The sequence below is a fragment of the Episyrphus balteatus genome, chromosome 3 (genome assembly GCF_945859705.1).
Source record: "Episyrphus balteatus chromosome 3, idEpiBalt1.1, whole genome shotgun sequence".
NCBI lineage: Eukaryota > Metazoa > Arthropoda > Insecta > Diptera > Syrphidae > Episyrphus > Episyrphus balteatus.
In genome coordinates this window covers 75,536,509-75,558,584 of record NC_079136.1, presented here as the reverse complement: position 1 = coordinate 75,558,584, position 22,076 = coordinate 75,536,509, and the positions used below count along the sequence as shown (strand labels likewise).

The window sequence follows — 22,076 nt, the reverse complement described above, 5'->3', positions numbered from 1 at the left end:
ATCATGGACTAAAAACACAGCTTTCATTAAAGAAATGTGGTCAAAACACATTGGGGTATATCACGTTGTGTGGATTCTATATGCCAACCATTTCCAATAAATTAATCAATAATCAAATTTAACGCTCACATTTGTCTGAATTCTACATATTTCACCGTATCAAAAACCAATTTAACAGCCAGTTTAAAGGCAAGCGCTCGGTTAAATTTTATTGTTTGGAAACTCGACTATAAAATTTAACCGAGCGTTAACCTTTAAACTGAATATTAAATTGGTTTTTGGTATGGTGAAATATGTAGAATTCAGATAAATGTGAGCGGTAAATTTGATTATTAGTAGGGCCCATTGGGTTTTATTAAATAAAAAATACAAGAAAATGCACGAAAAATAAATAAAACCAAAAACGCATGCACGTCCTGGCTGAACCCCGTGTCCTAGAAAGATGTTTTATACCTTTTTGAAAGCTGTTTTTAATGCAGTTTACAAAAAACTAAATAACATTTTTCCAGGACTCGAGGTTCAGTCAAAATAAGGATGTTTTTCTTTTTTTGGGCTCTTGTATTTTTTTAATAAAACTTATAAGAGCATGCACGTCCTGACTGAACCCTGATTCCTATTAAGATGATTTGAAACCTATTAATGAAGGTCACAAAAACCTATAAAAAATCTTTTTAGGACCAGGGTTTCAGTGATAACATGCATGTTTTTTTTTTGTTTATTGATGCCCTTTCAAGACATACATATATCTGTTTTTTAGTCAATGCTGGGTTTTTTGATATCTTCTTGTTCCAAACTTAAAATGGTTGAAATAAAAAAATTATAAACAATTTTGTTTTGAACTTTTTTATTTCTTATCTTTTTAAATGAGAAGAATGAGATATAGAAATATTTCACGAAATACTTTCTAGAAAGTACATATTCGGATTATGGATGAATGATTAATGTATTATGTTTCTAGAAATCAGGTCCTGTAGTATTTGCTCTCGTCTGTTGCTCCTGCCCTGAACCGCGTCTTCGATTTCAGCTGGTGGAACATTCTCAGGCTCAAATTCAATTTCATCATTAAAATCGGTACACATGTTGTGCAGAATACATCCACAGACAACCAAGTTAACCACAATATTGATTTTTCTTTGCTCCGTAAAATGCAGCAATCGTCTAAAGCGTGTTTTGAGGAGACCAAATGCGTGTTCAATAATGACACGTCCAGAAGAATGGAGATCGTTGAATCTCCTTTGTACATTTGTCATTGCTCCATTGTCCCTAAACGGAGGAACTAACCATTCGAGTGAGGGATACGCAGAGTCTCCGAGTAAAAACATTTTGTTTGGAAAAAGTGAATTTACATCATCGAAGGCATCTCTGAATAGATCGGATTTTCTCAAAACACGACCGTCATGCAGGCTTCCGGGTTCCCCACAGAAGATGTTAATAAATTTTTTTTTAGCATCGACTACGCCCTGTAGAGAAATGCTGTAGTAGCGCTTTCTGTTGAAATAGCTCTCCTTATCGGCAACTGGAGCTCGGATCTTAATGTGAGAGCCATCGATGCATCCAAGGATTCCGGGAATCCTTGTTTTTTCTTCCATTAACCTTGCGTTCTGTAATGCCTCATATGTATTTGGCCAACTAACATATTCATGGCCGATGGAAATCAGCCATTCAGACACTCTGTTAATCACACTCCATGCCGTAGATATTGACATACCAAACAAATTCGATATTTCCCTAAATGTATTGGTATTAGCCATGTACCATAAAAAGATGTAAATTTCTTTTTCGGCTGAAGTTTTTGGCAGTCCTCTCCGGATTGTTGTATTAAACCTTTCAGACAGTACATAGCGGTCTAGAAAATTGTACATACATATTAAATCAAACTTCTACAGGATCTTTTATATCTATAATTGAATACCTATAAGTACTTGGGCTGTTGTTCGCTGGAGTCGGAAGTGCCTTTTGAAATCACAATCACTGTAGCCAGCAATTGTGTCTTCAAAATCTATGATGGTTGTATGCTTGAAATCTCTGCTCTCTTCAAATATTGAAAATTCTGATGAACTTTGATAGGATTCCTCATCGCTTTCAAAAAAAAACTAAAATATAAAATAATAAAAGACAATTGGCTAATGTATTTGTTAAATAAACTCACATCTGCAATCATCTCCATGTTTTTTTGTTTTGTTTTTTTTTTTTATTTTTTTTTTGACAGTAACTGCATATCAACTACCACAACAGAGAAAACAAATTTTGTAATGATCCAGATTGTTTTATTATTGTTCGCTGATCTATACAGATCATTGGTCAAAATAAAAAACGGCTACAGACACAGGTTTTTTTTTCCAAATAGAGAAACGTATGGAATTTTTGTTTTAAAATTTTTCGATGCGAGAAGTTCTCGACTAAGTTACAGAACGTAGGCACAGTACTAAGCTTTATTACCGATTTACGACTATAAAAGTTGCTGATCCGGGAATCAAATGTTTGTACAAATGGGCCTTAGACTTGCGTAGTAAGTCAGTCACCCTTGAATGTTTTATCTATGGAAATCGAAAAATATAAAACATGTATGTTTATTCTATGGAAACTTCATATAAAAACAATGTTTATCTATGGAAAGCAAAAAATACGGCACATATGAAGGTCTTCCATGAAAACTTCATTAAAAAAATGTAATTATATTTTATACACAGGTGACGTCATAACTGGGCTTTTCAAAATGAACTTAAAACAAACACAAATCATGAAAAGAAAAACCGGAAAATAGTTTTTAGCTAACTTCTTGTTCTTTATCCTTTCGTAGGCCTTTCGTAATATTATGGATGTGTTAAGCCCATTCATGATCACTACTTTAGCATATATCCATACTACTCGGATCCTAATGCGTGGCTGTGTTCTTTTTCGGACATTCAGCAAAATCTCGCTTATTGGCTGAAAGCACCCAATTATAGAGGTAGCCATCGCACGTGATCCCATGCATTGGTGATTGATCACCAATATGGGGAACCATTTACCTTCTAAAATGGTGAGATAGAATCCAATCCTCACAACATGTGAGGACTAATTTAGACAAAAACCGCAGATAAATCAGGGGAAATTAAATCATTAAAGAAATTTTCCTTTTATGATTAAGACACATAAGGTTTTGGCGTGTTTTTCTTTTACCAATTCAATTCCTGCATTATTGGACATGACTTAAGTTCTTGATCAGCCCTATCTTGAGTTTCATGTGGACAAGATTCCACCCGGAAAAATTTAATTTAACTTTTCTCTTTTTGTAAATCCCGGATGAAAAGTTGTTCACGCTCGGACATCTATCGGTATTTTTACCTTTTTTTCAGGTAATATGCGAGGTAGTCGACAGTTCTCCTCTCACTTAAATTTTGGTGCCGAACAAGAAACTAGTTTAGCGGAAAATGTATGTTCCCTCCAGGTGAAACTCACGATGGATTTGAAAATTCTGAGCCAACAGAAATATTCCGACCGGAAAACATTCCACGGTAAACTCCCGATAGGGCTGAGTGTCTTTTTCCTGTGTGGATCAATTATCTAGGACCCGATGAATACCTGCTTCATCTGTGCTACGATATTGTTATACGAATTATTTTCTGTCGTTCCATTATTTTTCTTGTAAATATAAGGTAAACCCTTCCTTAAAATCTGACGTTTTAAACGATTTACCCCACAGTACACATAATAAGGTAATAGCTGCGTTCCTTTGGAAATATTTATCTACTTTTTATTACTTAAAACTACTTCGCTATACTGAAAAAGTAGTTCAAAGCAGCTTTAAGTACTAAAAAGTAGATAAATATTTCCAAAGGAACGCAGCTAATATATTCCGAACGTTGTCAAAATTTGTTTGTCAAAAATGGGCACCAATCTCTCAAGTCATCCTTTAATTTTTATATTTCAATCGCAGTAAACAGGAAATTTGTTTTTGTTTTAATTTATAAAAAATGTCATTTAAAAATATTATAAATTGAAAAATAACAAATTTTCTTCGTGTTTCATCGCGGAAAATGGTAAATAATTGTTTAAAAATTAGTGGTGTGCGTGGTTTATCGGTTTTTGTGCGTTTTTCGTCGGTATTTTATACAATTAAGAATTCGGTAGCTGACATTGGTCTCCAAAGTGTCATGTTTTGACAATCTGGCGACCAATGTCAGTTCGGAATATATTACCTTTTTATGTGTACTGTGGATTTACCCAGTAAAGTGCTTAAGAAATGAAAGTAAGTTATTAAGTTAAAAATCAGACGGCCTTTTAACTTATGCCGACTTTTCACAAGTCGATTTTAGTCGGTCCACTAGGATTTTTCTATGGGGAATGTCACTTTAGTCGCTTGCGACTTACGTTCACACGAGTCGAAAAGCTTCGCCGCACGGCAAAAAACGACTCGTGAAAAGTCCCCATTACACAGCGTCTCCACTGCCACAACTGCAATCCATTCCTCAAACAGCACAGTTTTTTTCTTTCGTGTACTTATAAGATATTTTCTTGTATGTAGAGGTAAAACGACTCATTTTACCTCTACATTCAAGAGAAAACCTTATACATACGAACACGAAAAGTTAAAATTTATTTTATGCTCATGATTTGAACAACGCTCATGTCACGTTCAAAAAACAAGATTCTTCGACAAGATATCTGTGTGGGCATGGATTTTTCTGCCTCCATTGGATTTTTTCAAGACATGTTCATGAACCGCGCATCAAGCATCGTTCATGCCCAGAGGAGGCGGCCTGTTAGTAACTTATGGGGACTTTTCACGAGTCGATTTTTGCCGTGCGGCGAAGCTTTTCGACTCGTGTGAACGTAAGTCGCAGGCGACTAAAGTGACAATCCCCATAGAAAAATCCTAGTCGACCGAAATATCGTGCGGCTAAAATCGACTCGTGAAAAGTCCCCATAACCAAAATGGCTTCAGCATTTTACTCAATCCTTTACCATTTTTCTTATGATGAAAGCAACAATGACCAAAACAGCCAAAACATATAGGTTTTGCCCAGTGCCGGTTTAAGCACTACCGGCGCCCCTGGGCAAGATTGCAAGTGGCGCCTCTAAAAAAAAATTCATCCAAAAACAATTTTTTAAAATCACGAAAAAAAGCAATAGCAGATTATGTCTTACCTCTCATATACTTGTTAATGCATTTATTAAAAATGTGCAGTGTATTAACTTAAAAAGGTTAACTTAAGGGGTAATAACACCTTGTAAACCACGAAATCGAGCGTCATTTTCATTAGCGTATAAAACAAAGAAGATGGTCGCCGGATGGAAGCACAGGATTTTTCTATCATCCTGAACTACACCGCCATTTAAAAAATTTCACAACATTAAAAAATTTAACATTACCCTATTCTGTTACCTATTAATATACTTAACTAAACTAAACAAACACCAAAAGAAAATAATATTTCTTCTTTGTTTTATACGATAATGAAAATGACGCTCGATTTCGTAGTTTACAAGGTGTTATTACCCCTTAAAAAAAAAATTAATTATTCATGTCATTTAGGCTCAATTGACAAGACTACCTTTATCTCTGAGTTTTTTGTTTAAACACATTTAAAGATTAGGTACAGTTGGTTTTATTTGAACAATATTTTTTCAAAAACTTTTTCAACTAGGTACATTAATGTCGTTTTCGATTGGAATTACTCAATGATTCACTCATTCTGAAATCCAATAAAAAACTCGCTTCCACCCAATTCTAAAATTTAATATCTGTATTTAGATGTATTTGGTTTGTTCGTTGTGAGCTCTAGGGCACTCTGGGTCGCTCCGAATTCGTTGTCAAGCGTTTTTTGTAGCTCCTTTTTCAACCAGAGTAATTTCCTCTGTTTTCGATGTTCGCTGATGAAACTAAAGCTCTGAGGTGTTCGATGTAAAATGAAAACCCGAGAAACTCTGATTTTTTTCACAGTTAATTGAAATGACTTAGAGTGCCCTGGGGGGGGGGACAACGAACAGACCTATTTTTTTATTCTCACACACAAACGTAGTTTTTATGAGAAATGGAGAAGCTGTCAGTTTTTGGCATTTCTGGATTTTGGGTTTTCGGGATTTTGGGATTGTGGGTTTTCGGGATTTTGTGTTTTTGGGTTTTCGGAATTTGGGGGTTTCTGGATTTTTAATTTCGGGATTCTGTCCGTCTCCCTTCTCTTTCTTCTCTTTCCTTATTCATTATTATAGGGACACCTTTGCAAAAATTAAATTGGTAGGAGGAATATAAGGATTGCTTTAGTCTTTCAAAAGAAATTGGGGCGCCTTGTTCTTCAAAGATGAACGAAGATTTTGGACACCATTGGCCTTCCGGAAGCCAAATAAATTAACCCAAAATTGGGGGGCGCCTTCATTCTTCAAAAAGTTTAGGACAAACAATACGAGCGCCGTTGAAAATGTAAAATAGAAAAAAATTGGGGCGCCTTTGTGAATGTAAAAAAAAATAAAACATCGATTGGAAAGACTTCGTTATTTATATAACTTTTGTAAAGTTCGGGGCGCCTGCGGCGCCCCTCAATTCTTGCGCCCCTGGGCGACGGCCCAGGCTGCCCCCCCCCCTAAAACCGGCTCTGGTTTTGCCAACTCTCAAAATCTCCAAAAAAATACATTTTTATACAAACCTTTTGATGTTAAGGCCTAGTACGCAGATTGGTAAAAATACAAAGGAAAAATTCAGGAAAGAACATTTTCTGATGTAAAGTTTTATAGCAAAAACAAAAATAAAATTTCGTTCAAATTTCGTTATTCTATTTTTGAATGGACAATTTCGTTTCTTTGCAGCTGCATACTAGACTTAAAACTTAAAAAACTATTTTTTTTAGCTTTTACCTGGTGCAGGTTTTTCCCAAGCTTCATGAAATGTATGTTTTTTTTTTTTTGAAACTTGGCTTTTTCCTTTGATCATTGCTTTCTTCATAAGAATGAAAATAAAACACTAATAACCATGCAGATGCACAGATATTGAGAGTCTAGTCTGGTTTTTGTGGATAATGTTATCGGCACAAAGCCAAAACCGCGAGTCTGCATTTTGGGAAGTTTTCACTTTAAAGGCTTAACTACATACCTACACCACTTTTTGAAAAAGTACAAAAGTGAAAATATTTTTTTTCTTGCTAGCGCAATTGCTTTGTGAAAAAGAGTAGGTATACAAATTGTTTTTTAGACCATAAAATAAGCTTTCTGCATAATTTGTTTTAATTTCCAGGGCGAAAAACTATACAAAAATGCGTTTGAAAATTTTCACTTTTGTACTTTTTCACTTTTTGAGCCAATGTAGTTAGGGCTTAATCCGTCATTTAACTTGTGGCGAGGGGCCTCTTTTCAATGTGTCAACCCAAATCCTCCTGTTACCTACACGGAGAAAAAAGCGCAAATTAAAATAAAATGATGCGCACATAAAATTTCCCCATCTTAAAATAAGGTGATATCCGCTTAAAATAAGGTGATATCCGCTTAAAATAAGGTGATTCCACTTAAACTCAGTTAAATTTAATGTGAAGCTTATCTTATTTTAATGTGTATTTTCATCTTAAAAAAACCGACAAAAAATTACAATATTAAAATTATAGTCACACTTTAGCTTTACTTGCAGTTTATCATTATTAATTTCCAACAGTGAGATAGCACGATGTTAGGTTAGGTTAGGTTATATGGGCTGACAGTTGATTTTGTTACCGTCACACTTAGATCAATGTAGATCCCTTGTGAGACCCTGAAGTATTGTAACTTCATGAAAAAGTGTTAACCTATGAATGCTATGGTTGTTCAAGCCATTTAGAGGACTTGACAAATTTCAGTAGGCTATTGCCTGAGAGTTCCGATAGTTCTTCTAATTAATTAAAGAAGTAGTTTCCTAAGAATTTTTTTTCTAGTGCGACAGAGTGCTGGGCAGTGACAGAGGAAGTGAACAGTGTTTTCCTGTTCGTCCTCATTACCGCAGCCTCTGCATAGATCATCCGTACTAAGCCCCATTTTCTTTTTGTGGTATCCTAGTAGGTTATGTCCCGTTAAGACGCCTATTAGGGATCTTAAGGAAGGCTTACTAAGTAGTAAGATCTTATTTGATTTTTTCTCGTCGAAGTTCGGCCATAGTTTCTAGGAGGTTCCATCTTTCATTGGTTTTTTGAGAAATCTTGTTGATGATATTTCGCTTTATTTCACATTGTGGGATTCTGATGTTATGGTCTATGAGAGAGGGATCAAGAACTGAGCTCTCCCTTGCAAGCTCATCCGCTTTTTCGTTGCCGAACACATCACTGTGGCCGGGAACCCAGCAGAGTCTTACATTATGCTGCATACCAAGAACCCTAAGCTCTTCGCGACAGCAAGAAACAAGCTTTGACTTGATTAAGGTGGCAGAAATCGCTTTTTTTACCGCTTGGCTATCAATGAAAAAGGTGATGTCAGCAGGTGATATCGCCATCATGGATATTTGTTTAGCAGCATTTTTCACTGCCAATATCTCGGCTTGGAAGACACTGCTGTGATCGGGGAGCCTGAAAGAACTGGCAAGGTTAAGGTTTTCTGAGTAAAAACCTGCACCAACCCCAGTGTTCATTTTTGAACCATCAGTAAAGATGGCGATAGTCGACTCATTTGAGAAAGGTACACTGTTTTCCCAATCTTGTCTGTTAGGTAAACTGACATTAAAAGACTTGTTGAAGTCTAAGTAAGGGGTCATGTAATCTGTACTTACGTTGTTGCCAACGTAGTTAGAAAGGATCGTAGTATGGCCGTTTTGACTAGTATTCCAAATGTTGGTTTGACTGAGTCGTAGGGCGCTGTTTGCTGCTAATTCTCGTACAAATAGATCTAAGGGAGTGAGATTAAGGATTGCTTCCAGACCTGCGGTAGGAGTGGACCTCATCACCCCCGTAGTGCTAATGCATGCTGCTCTTTGTACTTTGGTTAGGGTCTTCAAGTTCGTGGATTTCTCCAGAGCTTGCCACCAGACTAAGCTGCCATAAGTCAGAATGGGTCTGACAATGGCGGTATACATCCACATGATTATTTTGGGATTTGGTCCCCAGTTTCTGCCAAGAATTCTATTACATGAGTAAAGTGCAAACGTGGCTTTCTTATATCTTTCTTGAATGTTTGGACCCCAGTTAAGTTTCTTATCCAAGATCACTCAGAGATATTTCGCTTTATCCGAAATCTTAAGTGGGGTGCAATCAATTTTTGGCACTACAAAAGGAGGAATTTTCCTTCTGTTTGTGAACAGTACCAGTTCTGTTTTAAGGGGGTTTACTTTAAGACCGCATCTCCTGGTCCAGTTACTGACCTTGGATAATGCGCTTTCTAATTGCTCGCTTACAGTGGTTAGGTATTTACCTGTCGCTAGAAGAGCTAGATCGTCTGCGTAGGCTGTAACCTTGACACCGCTGTTATTCAGTTTTATGAGAATCTCATTCATCATGATGAATGATCACCAAAATCCAAAGAAGAGGTGATAGAATACCGCCTTGTGGGGTTCCTCTAGATGCGTACATTTTTATATGTGACCCACCTAATTCACTATTTATTTGTCTGTTGATGGTAAGGCACTCGCCTAGTAACCTAATGGGGACTTTTCACGAGTCGATTTTTGCCGTGCGGCGAAGCTTTTCGACTCGTGTGAACGTAAGTCTCAGGCGACTAAAGTGTAATTCCCATAGAAAAATCCTAGTCGACCGACATATCGTGCGGCTAAAACCGACTCGTGAAAAGTCGGCATTACAGTTGTAGGTTCGATCCCCAGTGAATGCCAATTCTTTTTTTTTTATTAAAATGTGATCCGCTTAGTTTTATGTGGTCTTTTTCTCCGTGTAGAAGCCTAAAATATGAATGTCCGTTAAACAACTTTTAATGAATTTTGTAATGAAGCATTACAATTTGCTTGAACATTGCTGCCCTTTGCCTGATTTATGTGACCTAGCCTTGAGTGTGGTATTGGAAATGATAATAATGTTCCCACGATATACTCCGTATGAAGAGCAAATCCCATCTAACCATCATCTATAGATGACAAACTGATTAAGAAGAATTTCGATAACAAAGGAAAATTGATAAAATTTCCTTATCAATCAGTAAGATCTACGCTGATGGCATCGATTTGAAAACGAACAACAGAGCTCGGTGGTGAAAATGTTTCACGAAAATATAATGATACATGAGGAGAGGTGTGGTGAATAACGATAGAATATGTTTCGCTATGTTATATTATTATGCATAAGCTGAAGCGTAACTACAATTATGTAAGAAAAATACGAAAATTTTGTAAAGTGTTTTCGATCCACAAAAAAACTATTGAAAATAACTCTTTGTACTTAATAATTCACACTGAGTTAAGTTCAATAGTAATATAAGAAGCCGCCATACAAACGACAAAATCATCATTCGATGGTGATCATTCCAGTAGATCATTCAATCGTGATCATCTCGACCAGAAGCAACTCAAGGAGTTGGACTCGCAGTTAAGTAAGCAACGAAAGTGATTTTTACCGGGGGCAACTCCGTGATTTTTACCGGGAGCAACTCCGTGATTTTTACCGGGGTAATCCGAGATTTATTTACCAACCAAAACCCTGCCCTGCCAAAGAAATCGAAAGAAGCCGACCTGAAGAAATCATCAGGGAATACTAGAGCGAGGAAGAACAGTCAACGAAGTATTACCAGACCATAATTGTTAAGAGAATTGTTTGATAGTTAAATAAGATTTTAGAGTCAAATAAAAGTAAAACCTTTTGATTAAAGTTACGTGCTTACTTTAATTTGTACCTTGGAATCCGGCGAGTGGAACCTCAGCCTTTGACAACAAAGCACATCACAGTTTGCATGAGCTTCCAAAACTTTGAAGCCGTTTTTACAAAACAATTTTGCAGATTTGTAATTTTCGCTTTGTGCTCACGATATGTTATGTACGGATAAGTAGGTTGGAATATTGCTGTAAACGAAACTGTTTAATGTTGGGGTTTCAATATATCGCTTGAATTTTCATTTGTCTTGACTCAACTGATAAAAATGGGAAGGTTGTCCTTCACTCTTCAAACGAAACTTTCTTCAAAAAACTATCAAAAAACCACTTGCAGTAATATAACGCGGCTTCTATTATTTTTCTTTCAGCTTCCTAAATGGTACCCACTTCAAAAATGAGGTCATCCACATACATTTCTTTTTCAATCATTTTTGCTGCCCGTGGAAATACAGGTCGAGCTTTCGCTGCCAATCAGTTAGGAGTTCTGTTGGCTAGTATGCAGCAGGAGAGTAACCGTTTGGAGAGGATGGTTTTTTGATAGGTTCAGATATAGATCTTTTCGCTACAATATAAACTAATTATACGAATCAAAATCATCGATCCAAATTTGGCGTTACAGGCACCACTTAAAAATCACAAGATGTACTGCTTCCTAATGACCGCTTGGTGCGGAAGAAAGGCAATGGGGTGGATCTTCCAATACGTGTTCGAAAACTCTGTACTATGTTTGCAGACCGCTATTTTGCCAAACATCCTTCAAGTTGTTTAAAACGTTGACGAGGGCCTTCTTCTTCAGAACTTTCATGATTTTGAAAGGGAGCCTTTTTCTACTCTAAAAATTGCTCATGTCAACGATAGCAGTAGAGGGTGTTAAGATAATATAAAATTTAAACATTTATATTTCTTCATATTTTTTTTTATGCTTTTTATGTTTACCTTAATCTCACGAATATTATATACTTCTTCCTAAGAAAAATAAAGTTATATTGATCATTCAAATCTCATCATAAACACATCTTTTAATAGACCAGACGCAGACTTAATGAGTTTTAATGCGCATTGTAATTCTGACGAACGAATTAATATGAATGATCCATTCATTCTGACGTACTTTTGTAACTATTACGAACAAAACGCATCTGTTGTGTATTTTTTATATACTCGTAAAATAAACAATACTAGACATTGGTTTCAAACCTGTTACAGTTTTGTTTGTTAGAAGCCACACGAGTTCGTCAGAACAAATCGATCATTCGAATTAGTTTTATTTTTTATTAAGAAACAAATTCTGAAGAATATGTCAGAACTTATTGTATTCAGAAATACTCATACATTGCTTATCCTTAGGGAAATAAATTGGCAAATAGCGAACGGTGTTTGGTTAATGATTTTATTTGTATACAAAATAATGTAATGTGGAAAGTACAATAAGTACAATAATTTTTGCTTCTGTGTTGAAAGATACTTTTAAGGAATTCTTGTAGAGGCCTCTAATACAAGCATAATCTATCTTTTCCTCTTAAGTTAGAGTTATCAAGAAGATTGTTTTTTTTAGTTCGCTAGGTCAAAGTTAGTAGAATAACTTTTGCTTCTGAAGGGAAAAATAATAACGGATTCTTGTAGAGGCCGGGCAGGCATATTGTGATGATGGGCCTGATGAGTTTATTTAAAACGAGCAGTTTCTTATTAAAGGATGCATCAGATGAAAGGGGAAACTATCTCGTTTAAAAATTGCTGCGTGGTTGTTGAAAGTAATCCGATGAGTGAAGTTTATACCCAGATGTTTGGCACTGTCATTGTAATATTCTGATTACTTTTTACCATTCTTCTTCCTTGTCTTTGTCTTTCGTCGTCTAAAGTAAATTAGTTCGGTCTTGCTGGCGTTGATCTTCAGTCAACATTTTAGAGAGTAGTTGCACTTGACTTGTTCGACGAAGTCATCTGCATATACCTTTAGTCCTTGTGTCTGACGAGGTTTTTGGTTGGTCATCCATGTTGATGTTAAATAGAAAAGGTCCTAGGTTTTATTCTTGTGGTACCCCTGTCTTGATGTGTCGTAGTTCGATTTGTAAGAAAATTTAAACAACAAATTATAAAATAGAAATATAAAAATGAATAAATGTGTCATTAAACCCAGCGCAATGATTATGAAAAATGTGCATAGTAAGCAAAAAATTGCGAAAATGCAGTGCAGTATCAGTTAGATGAGTTAAATGTGGTACTTACGAATTAAAAGTTATTTAGTATTATATTTTGTAGTGTTTTAGTTGCGCTAGGTCAGTTAGTGTTTGTGTGCAACGTAAACAGATCTAAACGGGTTTTGAAATTTATCAGGCATGGTGCGGTGGTTTTATTTTTTTTTTTGCATGGTGATGTTGCTGTGAAATCCAAGAAGATGAATCATTGAGTGATGTGCCTTGAATCCACTCTGGCAGTTTTGTATTAAAATGTCTCTAGTCGAACCTCCGGGAATTCGTTTCGTCAAGATTTGTCAAGGTTCAAGTCTTTGCTTTCTAAAAATGTCCTTTTGCTGGAGAAGATACAACCACGAGCTATAAGGGCTTTACAACGATATCGGTTAGAAAGCTGAAAATTCAGCAGTTGAGATGACTGGGTCTTGTGGAGCGTATGAATACTAGCCCGTCGAGGGCAACGTGGAAGACCTCATCTTAGGTGGCGAGCTCAATTGGATAACAACCTCAACCAACATGATGTGCGCAAATGGAGACAGCTAAACAACTAAGGGTCTAAAGTGATGTTGCATTTAACATGTAAATTGCTTAACCCTTAACTGCGTTTTTCTTTCCAGTTAATCCCGATTGTAATAAAAAACACCGAATTATGTTCCAGTTTGGAATTTTTTTCATACAATTACCCATACCGCTACCGCATACATTTTCGGTGTGGTCAAGCCTTTAAGCCTGAACACCATTACTAACTGGGTGTAGTCAATGTACGGATGTGGTTATCCGGACCATCGCCATCGCAAGGAAAAACATACTGTGAGGAAGCTGAATGATGACGGTATGATGACGAAAGCCTACAAAGCGGAACTATAAAGAATAACCAGAGCTGCCAGTGAGCTGTACAAACGAAAAAGAATGGATGCACATGCCCATGTGCAGGAGAAAAAAGATGCACCACGAGAAAGTAGCTATCGATGGAATAGAGCTTTTTAAAGCCCTGCTGCTTATGACCTAGTTGGGATAATGCACAAATTCATCTATCAAATATGGTAGGATAAACGCATGCCCTCAGAATGGAACCTTCGCATTATATGCCCGATCATAAGAAAGGAGGCCTTTTGAACTGCGCAAGCTAAAGAGGAATTAATTTCTTAAAAAATCGCAAACTATGCCGACATTTCACGAGTTGATTTTAGTCGCACGATCTTTCGCACGGCTGAAGTCGACGAGGATTCTTCTATGGGGATTGTCACTTTATTGTCACCTGCGGCTTACGTTCACACGAGTCGACTTACGCCGAAGAGCTTCACCGCACGGCAAAAATCGACTCGTGAAAAGTCGGCATTAGTGACAATCTGAAGCTTTGCATCAACAATGTGAAAGGTCCTTATCTTTGTGCCTTTACACCAGCTGTTGTCATCAAAAAAAGGACACTCAACAACGACGAATTGGACAAAATGTCACCATGGTTAGCCATAACTTCGGCTTGAAAGGAAATTGACCAGCAAAGCCCTCTTTCGAGCTACTAACGTCGACTTTTCACGAGTCGATTTTAGCCGCACGATATGTCGCACGGCTAAAGTCGACTAGGATTCTTCTAATACGCCACTGCGTCCGACTGAGAAGGTATTAAATTCATTTATATGCATCTAAAAACCTAGTACAAAATTCGAAGGAAAACCCTAGAGATTTGAAACAGTAAACATAAAATTTATCGGTTCTAAGTTTGAATTTTTTTATCATATAATTTTTATTCGATACAAATTTTATCTTCAGTTTTAAACTTATTTATATGTGTTCGATGATTATTTTTAACATTTGCGGCCATAATATTCACTCTGGACTAAGTTAGGATTTATGTGAATTATAAACTCAAGGATTTTAAATCCGCATTTTTTCCATATTATTCACTATGTCAGACCAAAAATTAAATCCAGTGAATTTTTATTATTGTTTTATAATAGTCCAAGCGGCGACCGTCGAGTTACTTAGCTTATAAGGTTAGAGGTTAAAATTAGTGTCAAATGAAAGATAAATTGATACTGAAAATAAAAAAATAGGGTTGCCACTTCTAAAATGGGAACTTCCATGTGGCAACCCTATTTGAAAGGAAAAATTGTCACATAACTAATACATTCATATCTTTGTTATTTGGCCAGATAAAAGTTTTTTTTTTAAATGCCAAACGAAAGTCAAAATATTAAAAAAAAATAATAAAATAATATAAAGAACGTAACCCTACAAATGTGGCAACCCCATTCAAATGAATACAACACTGACAAAAATCTTCTTTGCAGAAAACAGTATAACTTTTTATGCACTAGAAAGCTAAACTATACGCCATATTTTAGATAATACTCCCTTCTATCTAAAAAATGTCGGGTGCCACCTCGCAAATGCAGACAAGTACTCGGCAACCCTACTCAAATGCTAAAAAACGCAAAAATCACTTGTTTTTTGGCCAAAGTGTATAATATTTGACCGAGTTAAAGGCTGTAAAATACATCATGTTTAGCTAAGACTCTCTTCTATCTAAAAAATGTCGGGTGCCACCCCGCAAATGTAGACAAGTACTCGGCAACCCTACTCAAATGCTAAAAAACCCAAAAATCACTTGTTTTTTGGCCAAAGTGTATAATATTTGACCGAGTTAAAGGCTGTAAAATACATCATGTTTAGCTAAGACTCTCTTCTATCTAAAAAATGTCGGGTGCCACCCCGCAAATGTAGACAAGTACTCGGCAACCCTACTCAAATGCTAAAAAAACCCAAAAATCACTTGTTTTTTGGCCAAAGTGTATAATATTGGCTAGAGTTAAAGGCTATAAAATACATCCTGTATAGCTTAGACTCTCTTCTATCTAAAAAAATGTCGGGTGCCACCCCGCAAATGTAGACAAGTACTCGGCAACCCTACTCAAATGCTAAAAAACCCAAAAATCACTTGTTTTTTGGGCAAAGTGTATAATATTTGATCGAGTTAAAGGCTGTAAAATACATTATGTTTAGCTAAGACTCTCTTCTATCTAAAAAATGTCGGGTGCCACCTCGCAAATGCAGACAAGTACTCGGCAACCCTACTCAAATGCTAAAAAACGCAGAAACCACTTGTTTTTTGGGCAAAGTGTATAATATTTGATCGAGTTAAAGGCTGTAAAATACATTATGTTTAGCTAAGACTCCCTTCTATCTAAAAAATGTCGGGTGCCACCTCGCAAATGCAGACAAGTACTCGGCAACCCTACTCAAATGCTAAAAAACGCAGAAACCACTTGTTTTTTGGGCAAAGTGTATAATATTTGATCGAGTTAAAGACTATAAAATACATCATGTTTAGCTAAGACTCCCTTCTATCTAAAAAATGTCGGGTGCCACCTCGCAAATGCAGACAAGTACTCGGCAACCCTACTCAAATGCTAAAAAACCCAAAAATCACTTGTTTTTTGGGCAAAGTGTATAATATTTGATCGAGTTAAAGGCTGTAAAATACATTATGTTTAGCTTAGACTCTCTTCTATCTAAAAAATGTCGGGTGCCATCCCGCAAATGTAGACAAGTACTCGGCAACCCTACTCAAATGCTAAAAAACCCAAAAATCACTTGTTTTTTGGGCAAAGTGTATAATATTTGATCGAGTTAAAGACTATAAAATACATCATGTTTAGCTAAGACTCCCTTCTATCTAAAAAATGTCGGGTGCCACCTCGCAAATGCAGACAAGTACTCGGCAACCCTACTCAAATGCTAAAAAACCCAAAAATCACTTGTTTTTTGGGCAAAGTGTATAATATTTGATCGAGTTAAAGGCTGTAAAATACATTATGTTTAGCTTAGACTCTCTTCTATCTAAAAAATGTCGGGTGCCATCCCGCAAATGTAGACAAGTACTCGGCAACCCTACTCAAATGCTAAAAAACCCAAAAATCACTTGTTTTTTGGGCAAAGTGTATAATATTTGATCGAGTTAAAGACTATAAAATACATCATGTTTAGCTAAGACTCCCTTCTATCTAAAAAATGTCGGGTGCCACCTCGCAAATGCAGACAAGTACTCGGCAACCCTACTCAAATGCTAAAAAACGCAGAAACCACTTGTTTTTTGGGCAAAGTGTATAATATTTGATCGAGTTAAAGGCTGTAAAATACATCATGTTTAGCTAAGACTCTCTTCTATCTAAAAAATGTCGGGTGCCTCCCCGCAAATGCAGACAAGTACTCGGGTTGCCGAGTACTTGTCTGCATTTGTGGGGTGGCACCCGACATTTTTTAGATAGAAGAGAGTCTAAGCTAAACATAATGTATTTTACAGCCTTTAACTCGATCAAATATTATACACTTTGCCCAAAAAACAAGTGGTTTCTGGGTTTTTTAGCATTTGAGTAGGGTTGCCGAGTACTTGTCTGCATTTGCGAGGTGGCACCCGACATTTTTTAGATAGAAGGGAGTCTTAGCTAAACATGATGTATTTTATAGTCTTTAACTCGATCAAATATTATACACTTTGCCCAAAAAACAAGTGATTTTTGGGTTTTTTAGCATTTGAGTAGGGTTGCCGAGTACTTGTCTACATTTGCGGGATGGCACCCGACATGTTTTAGATAGAAGAGAGTCTAAGCTAAACATAATGTATTTTACAGCCTTTAACTCGATCAAATATTATACACTTTGCCCAAAAAACAAGTGATTTTTGGGTTTTTTAGCATTTGAGTAGGGTTGCCGAGTACTTGTCTACATTTGCGGGATGGCACCCGACATTTTTTAGATAGAAGAGAGTCTAAGCTAAACATAATGTATTTTACAGCCTTTAACTCGATCAAATATTATACACTTTGCCCAAAAAACAAGTGATTTTTGGGTTTTTTTAGCATTTGAGTAGGGTTGCCGAGTACTTGTCTGCATTTGCGAGGTGGCACCCGACATTTTTTAGATAGAAGGGAGTCTTAGCTAAACATGATGTATTTTATAGTCTTTAACTCGATCAAATATTATACACTTTGCCCAAAAAACAAGTGATTTTTGGGTTTTTTAGCATTTGAGTAGGGTTGCCGAGTACTTGTCTACATTTGCGGGATGGCACCCGACATTTTTTAGATAGAAGAGAGTCTAAGCTAAACATAATGTATTTTACAGCCTTTAACTCGATCAAATATTATACACTTTGCCCAAAAAACAAGTGATTTTTGGGTTTTTTAGCATTTGAGTAGGGTTGCCGAGTACTTGTCTGCATTTGCGAGGTGGCACCCGACATTTTTTAGATAGAAGGGAGTCTTAGCTAAACATGATGTATTTTATAGTCTTTAACTCGATCAAATATTATACACTTTGCCCAAAAAACAAGTGGTTTCTGCGTTTTTTAGCATTTGAGTAGGGTTGCCGAGTACTTGTCTGCATTTGCGAGGTGGCACCCGACATTTTTTAGATAGAAGGGAGTCTTAGCTAAACATGATGTATTTTACAGCCTTTAACTCGATCAAATATTATACACTTTGCCCAAAAAACAAGTGGTTTCTGCGTTTTTTAGCATTTGAGTAGGGTTGCCGAGTACTTGTCTGCATTTGCGAGGTGGCACCCGACATTTTTTAGATAGAAGAGAGTCTTAGCTAAACATAATGTATTTTACAGCCTTTAACTCGATCAAATATTATACACTTTGCCCAAAAAACAAGTGATTTTTGGGTTTTTTAGCATTTGAGTAGGGTTGCCGAGTACTTGTCTACATTTGCGGGGTGGCACCCGACATTTTTTAGATAGAAGAGAGTCTAAGCTATACAGGATGTATTTTATAGCCTTTAACTCTAGCCAATATTATACACTTTGGCCAAAAAAACAAGTGATTTTTGGGTTTTTTAGCATTTGAGTAGGGTTGCCGAGTACTTGTCTACATTTGCGGGGTGGCACCCGACATTTTTTAGATAGAAGAGAGTCTTAGCTAAACATGATGTATTTTACAGCCTTTAACTCGGTCAAATATTATACACTTTGGCCAAAAAACAAGTGATTTTTGGGTTTTTTAGCATTTGAGTAGGGTTGCCGAGTACTTGTCTACATTTGCGGGGTGGCACCCGACATTTTTTAGATAGAAGAGAGTCTTAGCTAAACATGATGTATTTTACAGCCTTTAACTCGGTCAAATATTATACACTTTGGCCAAAAAACAAGTGATTTTTGCGTTTTTTAGCATTTGAGTAGGGTTGCCGAGTACTTGTCTGCATTTGCGAGGTGGCACCCGACATTTTTTAGATAGAAGGGAGTATTATCTAAAATATGGCGTATAGTTTAGCTTTCTAGTGCATAAAAAGTTATACTGTTTTCTGCAAAGAAGATTTTTGTCAGTGTTGTATTCATTTGAATGGGGTTGCCACATTTGTAGGGTTACGTTCTTTATATTATTTTATTATTTTTTTTTAATATTTTGACTTTCGTTTGGCATTTAAAAAAAAACTTTTATCTGGCCAAATAACAAAGATATGAATGTATTAGTTATGTGACAATTTTTCCTTTCAAATAGGGTTGCCACATGGAAGTTCCCATTTTAGAAGTGGCAACCCTATTTTTTTATTTTCAGTATCAATTTATCTTTCATTTGACACCAATTTTAACCTCTAACCTTATGAGCTAAGTAACTCGACGGTCGCCTCTCCGACTATAAAATGTTTGTCATTTTTCCGTTTTTATTTTGTGTGATTCTAACATATTTTTTAATTCGTTTTAAGAACAGGAACTAAATTTAATGCAAAAATGAATTTTGTATCTAGATTTGTGCTGCAGGGAGCAGTCAAATTTCATTTGGAGTTAATGAGATTGGATTTAAAAATTGGGGTTGAGTAATGAATAATATGAATTTTAATTATTTATTTGGCTTTAAGTTTCCTTAAAAATTGCAACCAGTTATAATTTTAAAATATAAATTATACGAGTGAATTATATGGTCGTTAGTTATATACAAACTCACCCTCAATAACTATTTAAACTATAATTAAGTTTATATATACAATGTTGATTTGCAAAAAAAAAAAAAATTGTTCAAAATCGATTGCAAACTTGATTATATTTCATAGCCATCCATTTCTGATTATATGTATATTATGTGTAGGTAGTTCACTCAAAAGTGAGCTACCTCTATTAATGTTATGAAGCTTTTGATTCGCTATTGATTCCTGAAAAAAATTATTTTTATAAAATATTTTTTTACGGGATACACTTTAATGTGAGCTCAAATTCATATATTTTTATTCCCAGCAGAGTACAAACTGCCCCAATTTTGATGCTGCATTCATATTTTTTGTTAAGTAAGTTAAGATTGTTCTAATTAAATTTTTATTGCTACAGATAATAAGCATTATGCCTCGCTCACAGCCACAGAGTTCAACTGAAAGTTTCGTTTATAAATTCGACTCCACAACTTTGATTTATATCTGAAATGAAAATAAATAAGAACAATAAAAAGTTTTAATTTTCTAGAAATTATGAAATATTGACATACAGGTATATACAAATTTTAGGTAAAATATGGAGCCCTTTCCGCCAAATTACCGTGAGCGCCAAGTAAAATTATAAATTGTGGACAACATATTAGTGTAATTTTTGTCTCAATCTTAACACAATTGCTCAAGAAAATATTCATGTCAAAATCGTCTCCAATAAGTCTAAGAACAAAAGTTAATAAATGTTTGTACGCTTGATTATAGTATGCACTATGTCGCTTAAAATAATATGGCGGAAATGGCTCGATATAGTTTAAAATAAGATTTCGACAGATGTAAAGAGTTCAATTCTAGGCACGAATACGATAACTTTGGTGCCAAGAATTGATAACAAATTTTTGTAGAGGGGTTAAATACTCCTCGTTTAGGTGGGAGGGCCACCGATTTCAAATTCGAGTTTTGGGAAAGAAAAGTTAAAAACATATTCACGGCTGTTCTAATATTCGTTCGAAATTAAAAACAGAAACGAAAAATGAATCCGTACGGATTGAAAACGGTTGTCCTGATTTCCTTCGACTTTTTTGTTGGAGAATATTGTTTTCCGGTAGAAAATTGTTAGCCGGATTGAATTTGTTGTGTTGGATTGTAGGTCCGTTCTCATTTCGAAATACCTATTAATTCGCTAAATGTGTTCGAATGCGGACTTCGGAACAGCTAAAATTTTAAAACACGAGAAAATATAATTCGAACGGAAATCAGAACAGCCGTGATTGAATTCTAATTTTGCCAAGAATTTCAATACAAAATTGACTGATAAACTAAAATGCTTAAGTTTAATTCTTATTGCATAATGAAAATCAAAAGTTGTTTTTGAGAAAATTGAAAAACTATTTTTTTATCAGATTTTAATTTTTTTACTGCTTTAAGGCGGTGTGTGAATTGCGTTAAATAGTTAACCCTGTGTAAAATATTTGACACTACTGAGGTGAATAAAAAATTTTCAGCTGTTAAAAATTTAATGGGCTCTGGGACCTGGTTAAATTTTTTTTGCAGATGGTTTTGTATTTTTTTTTTATTTATTAAAAAGGAGTATCATGGCGGAAAGAGGCAGAGAAAAATATTAAACAATAAGCCATACAGCTGAAATTTTTTTATTCACCTCAATAGCGTCAACAATTTTACACGGGGTTAACTATTTAACGCAATTCACACACGACCTAAATAACCTTGGCTTTAACAGTGCCGCCATTTAAACAAAATCTACGATGTATAATAAATAGAGTTAGTTGGGAGCTTCGTGTGACTTAAAAAAAGACACTAGATACTCCTTGCACGATCAATGTAGGGGAGCACTGGTGGTTCTCAGGAGTTTAACTCCCTTTTCATCCTCTGTACCAGTCACGCATCTTAGTTGCTCCGCTTAGGGAACGTGAAATTGCCAAGCAGGTGTGGATCTCAACAGTTAGGGGAATAGGCTATAGCTACCCGGGTAACCGGTTATTCCGAGTATTTCGGGAAATTGCTTTGAGAACGGAAAGTTTACAAAAAATAATTATTTGATCCACCCTAATACATACTTCAATAAAGATAGGTACCTAAACGTAGTTTTTTTTATTTTCGATTTTCTTTAAATCTATCGTTATCTTTCAGACTATTATGCAACTTAAAATTCAAAGCGCATGCACTTCATCATCAAAAGCAAAAGCTGATTCAAAGCTTTCTCTT

The 22,076-nt window shown here is 35.8% G+C and overlaps 2 protein-coding genes across 4 annotated transcripts in view; both read right to left on the bottom strand.

Annotated features, from left to right (window-relative positions):
- Positions 1 to 938: 938 nt before the first annotated feature.
- Positions 939 to 2,167, bottom strand: LOC129915089 (uncharacterized). Its single transcript, XM_055994550.1, has 3 exons — positions 2,150 to 2,167; positions 1,913 to 2,093; positions 939 to 1,846 (listed from the first exon to the last, which is right to left on the bottom strand). Exons 1-3 carry the CDS (start codon positions 2,165 to 2,167, stop codon positions 939 to 941), a joined length of 1,107 nt encoding a protein of 368 aa, XP_055850525.1.
- Positions 2,168 to 19,571: 17,404 nt separating this feature from the next.
- The window catches only part of LOC129917220 (protein doublesex-like), an 80,982-nt gene continuing 78,477 nt past the window's right edge, over positions 19,572 to 22,076 (bottom strand). For all 3 annotated transcript variants that reach the window (XR_008772611.1, XR_008772612.1, XM_055997622.1), the window contains one exon: positions 19,572 to 20,342. The gene's annotated coding sequence lies outside the window, so the exon portion shown is untranslated. The remainder of the gene's footprint in view (positions 20,343 to 22,076) is intronic.

Bases quoted from the DNA above. Each gene is read 5' to 3' on its own strand.
- LOC129915089 (XM_055994550.1), bottom strand. The intron at 1,847-1,912 runs GTATTCAATTAT...ACAATTTTCTAG, and splicing joins AACAGCCCAAGTACTTATAG to ACCGCTATGTACTGTCTGAA.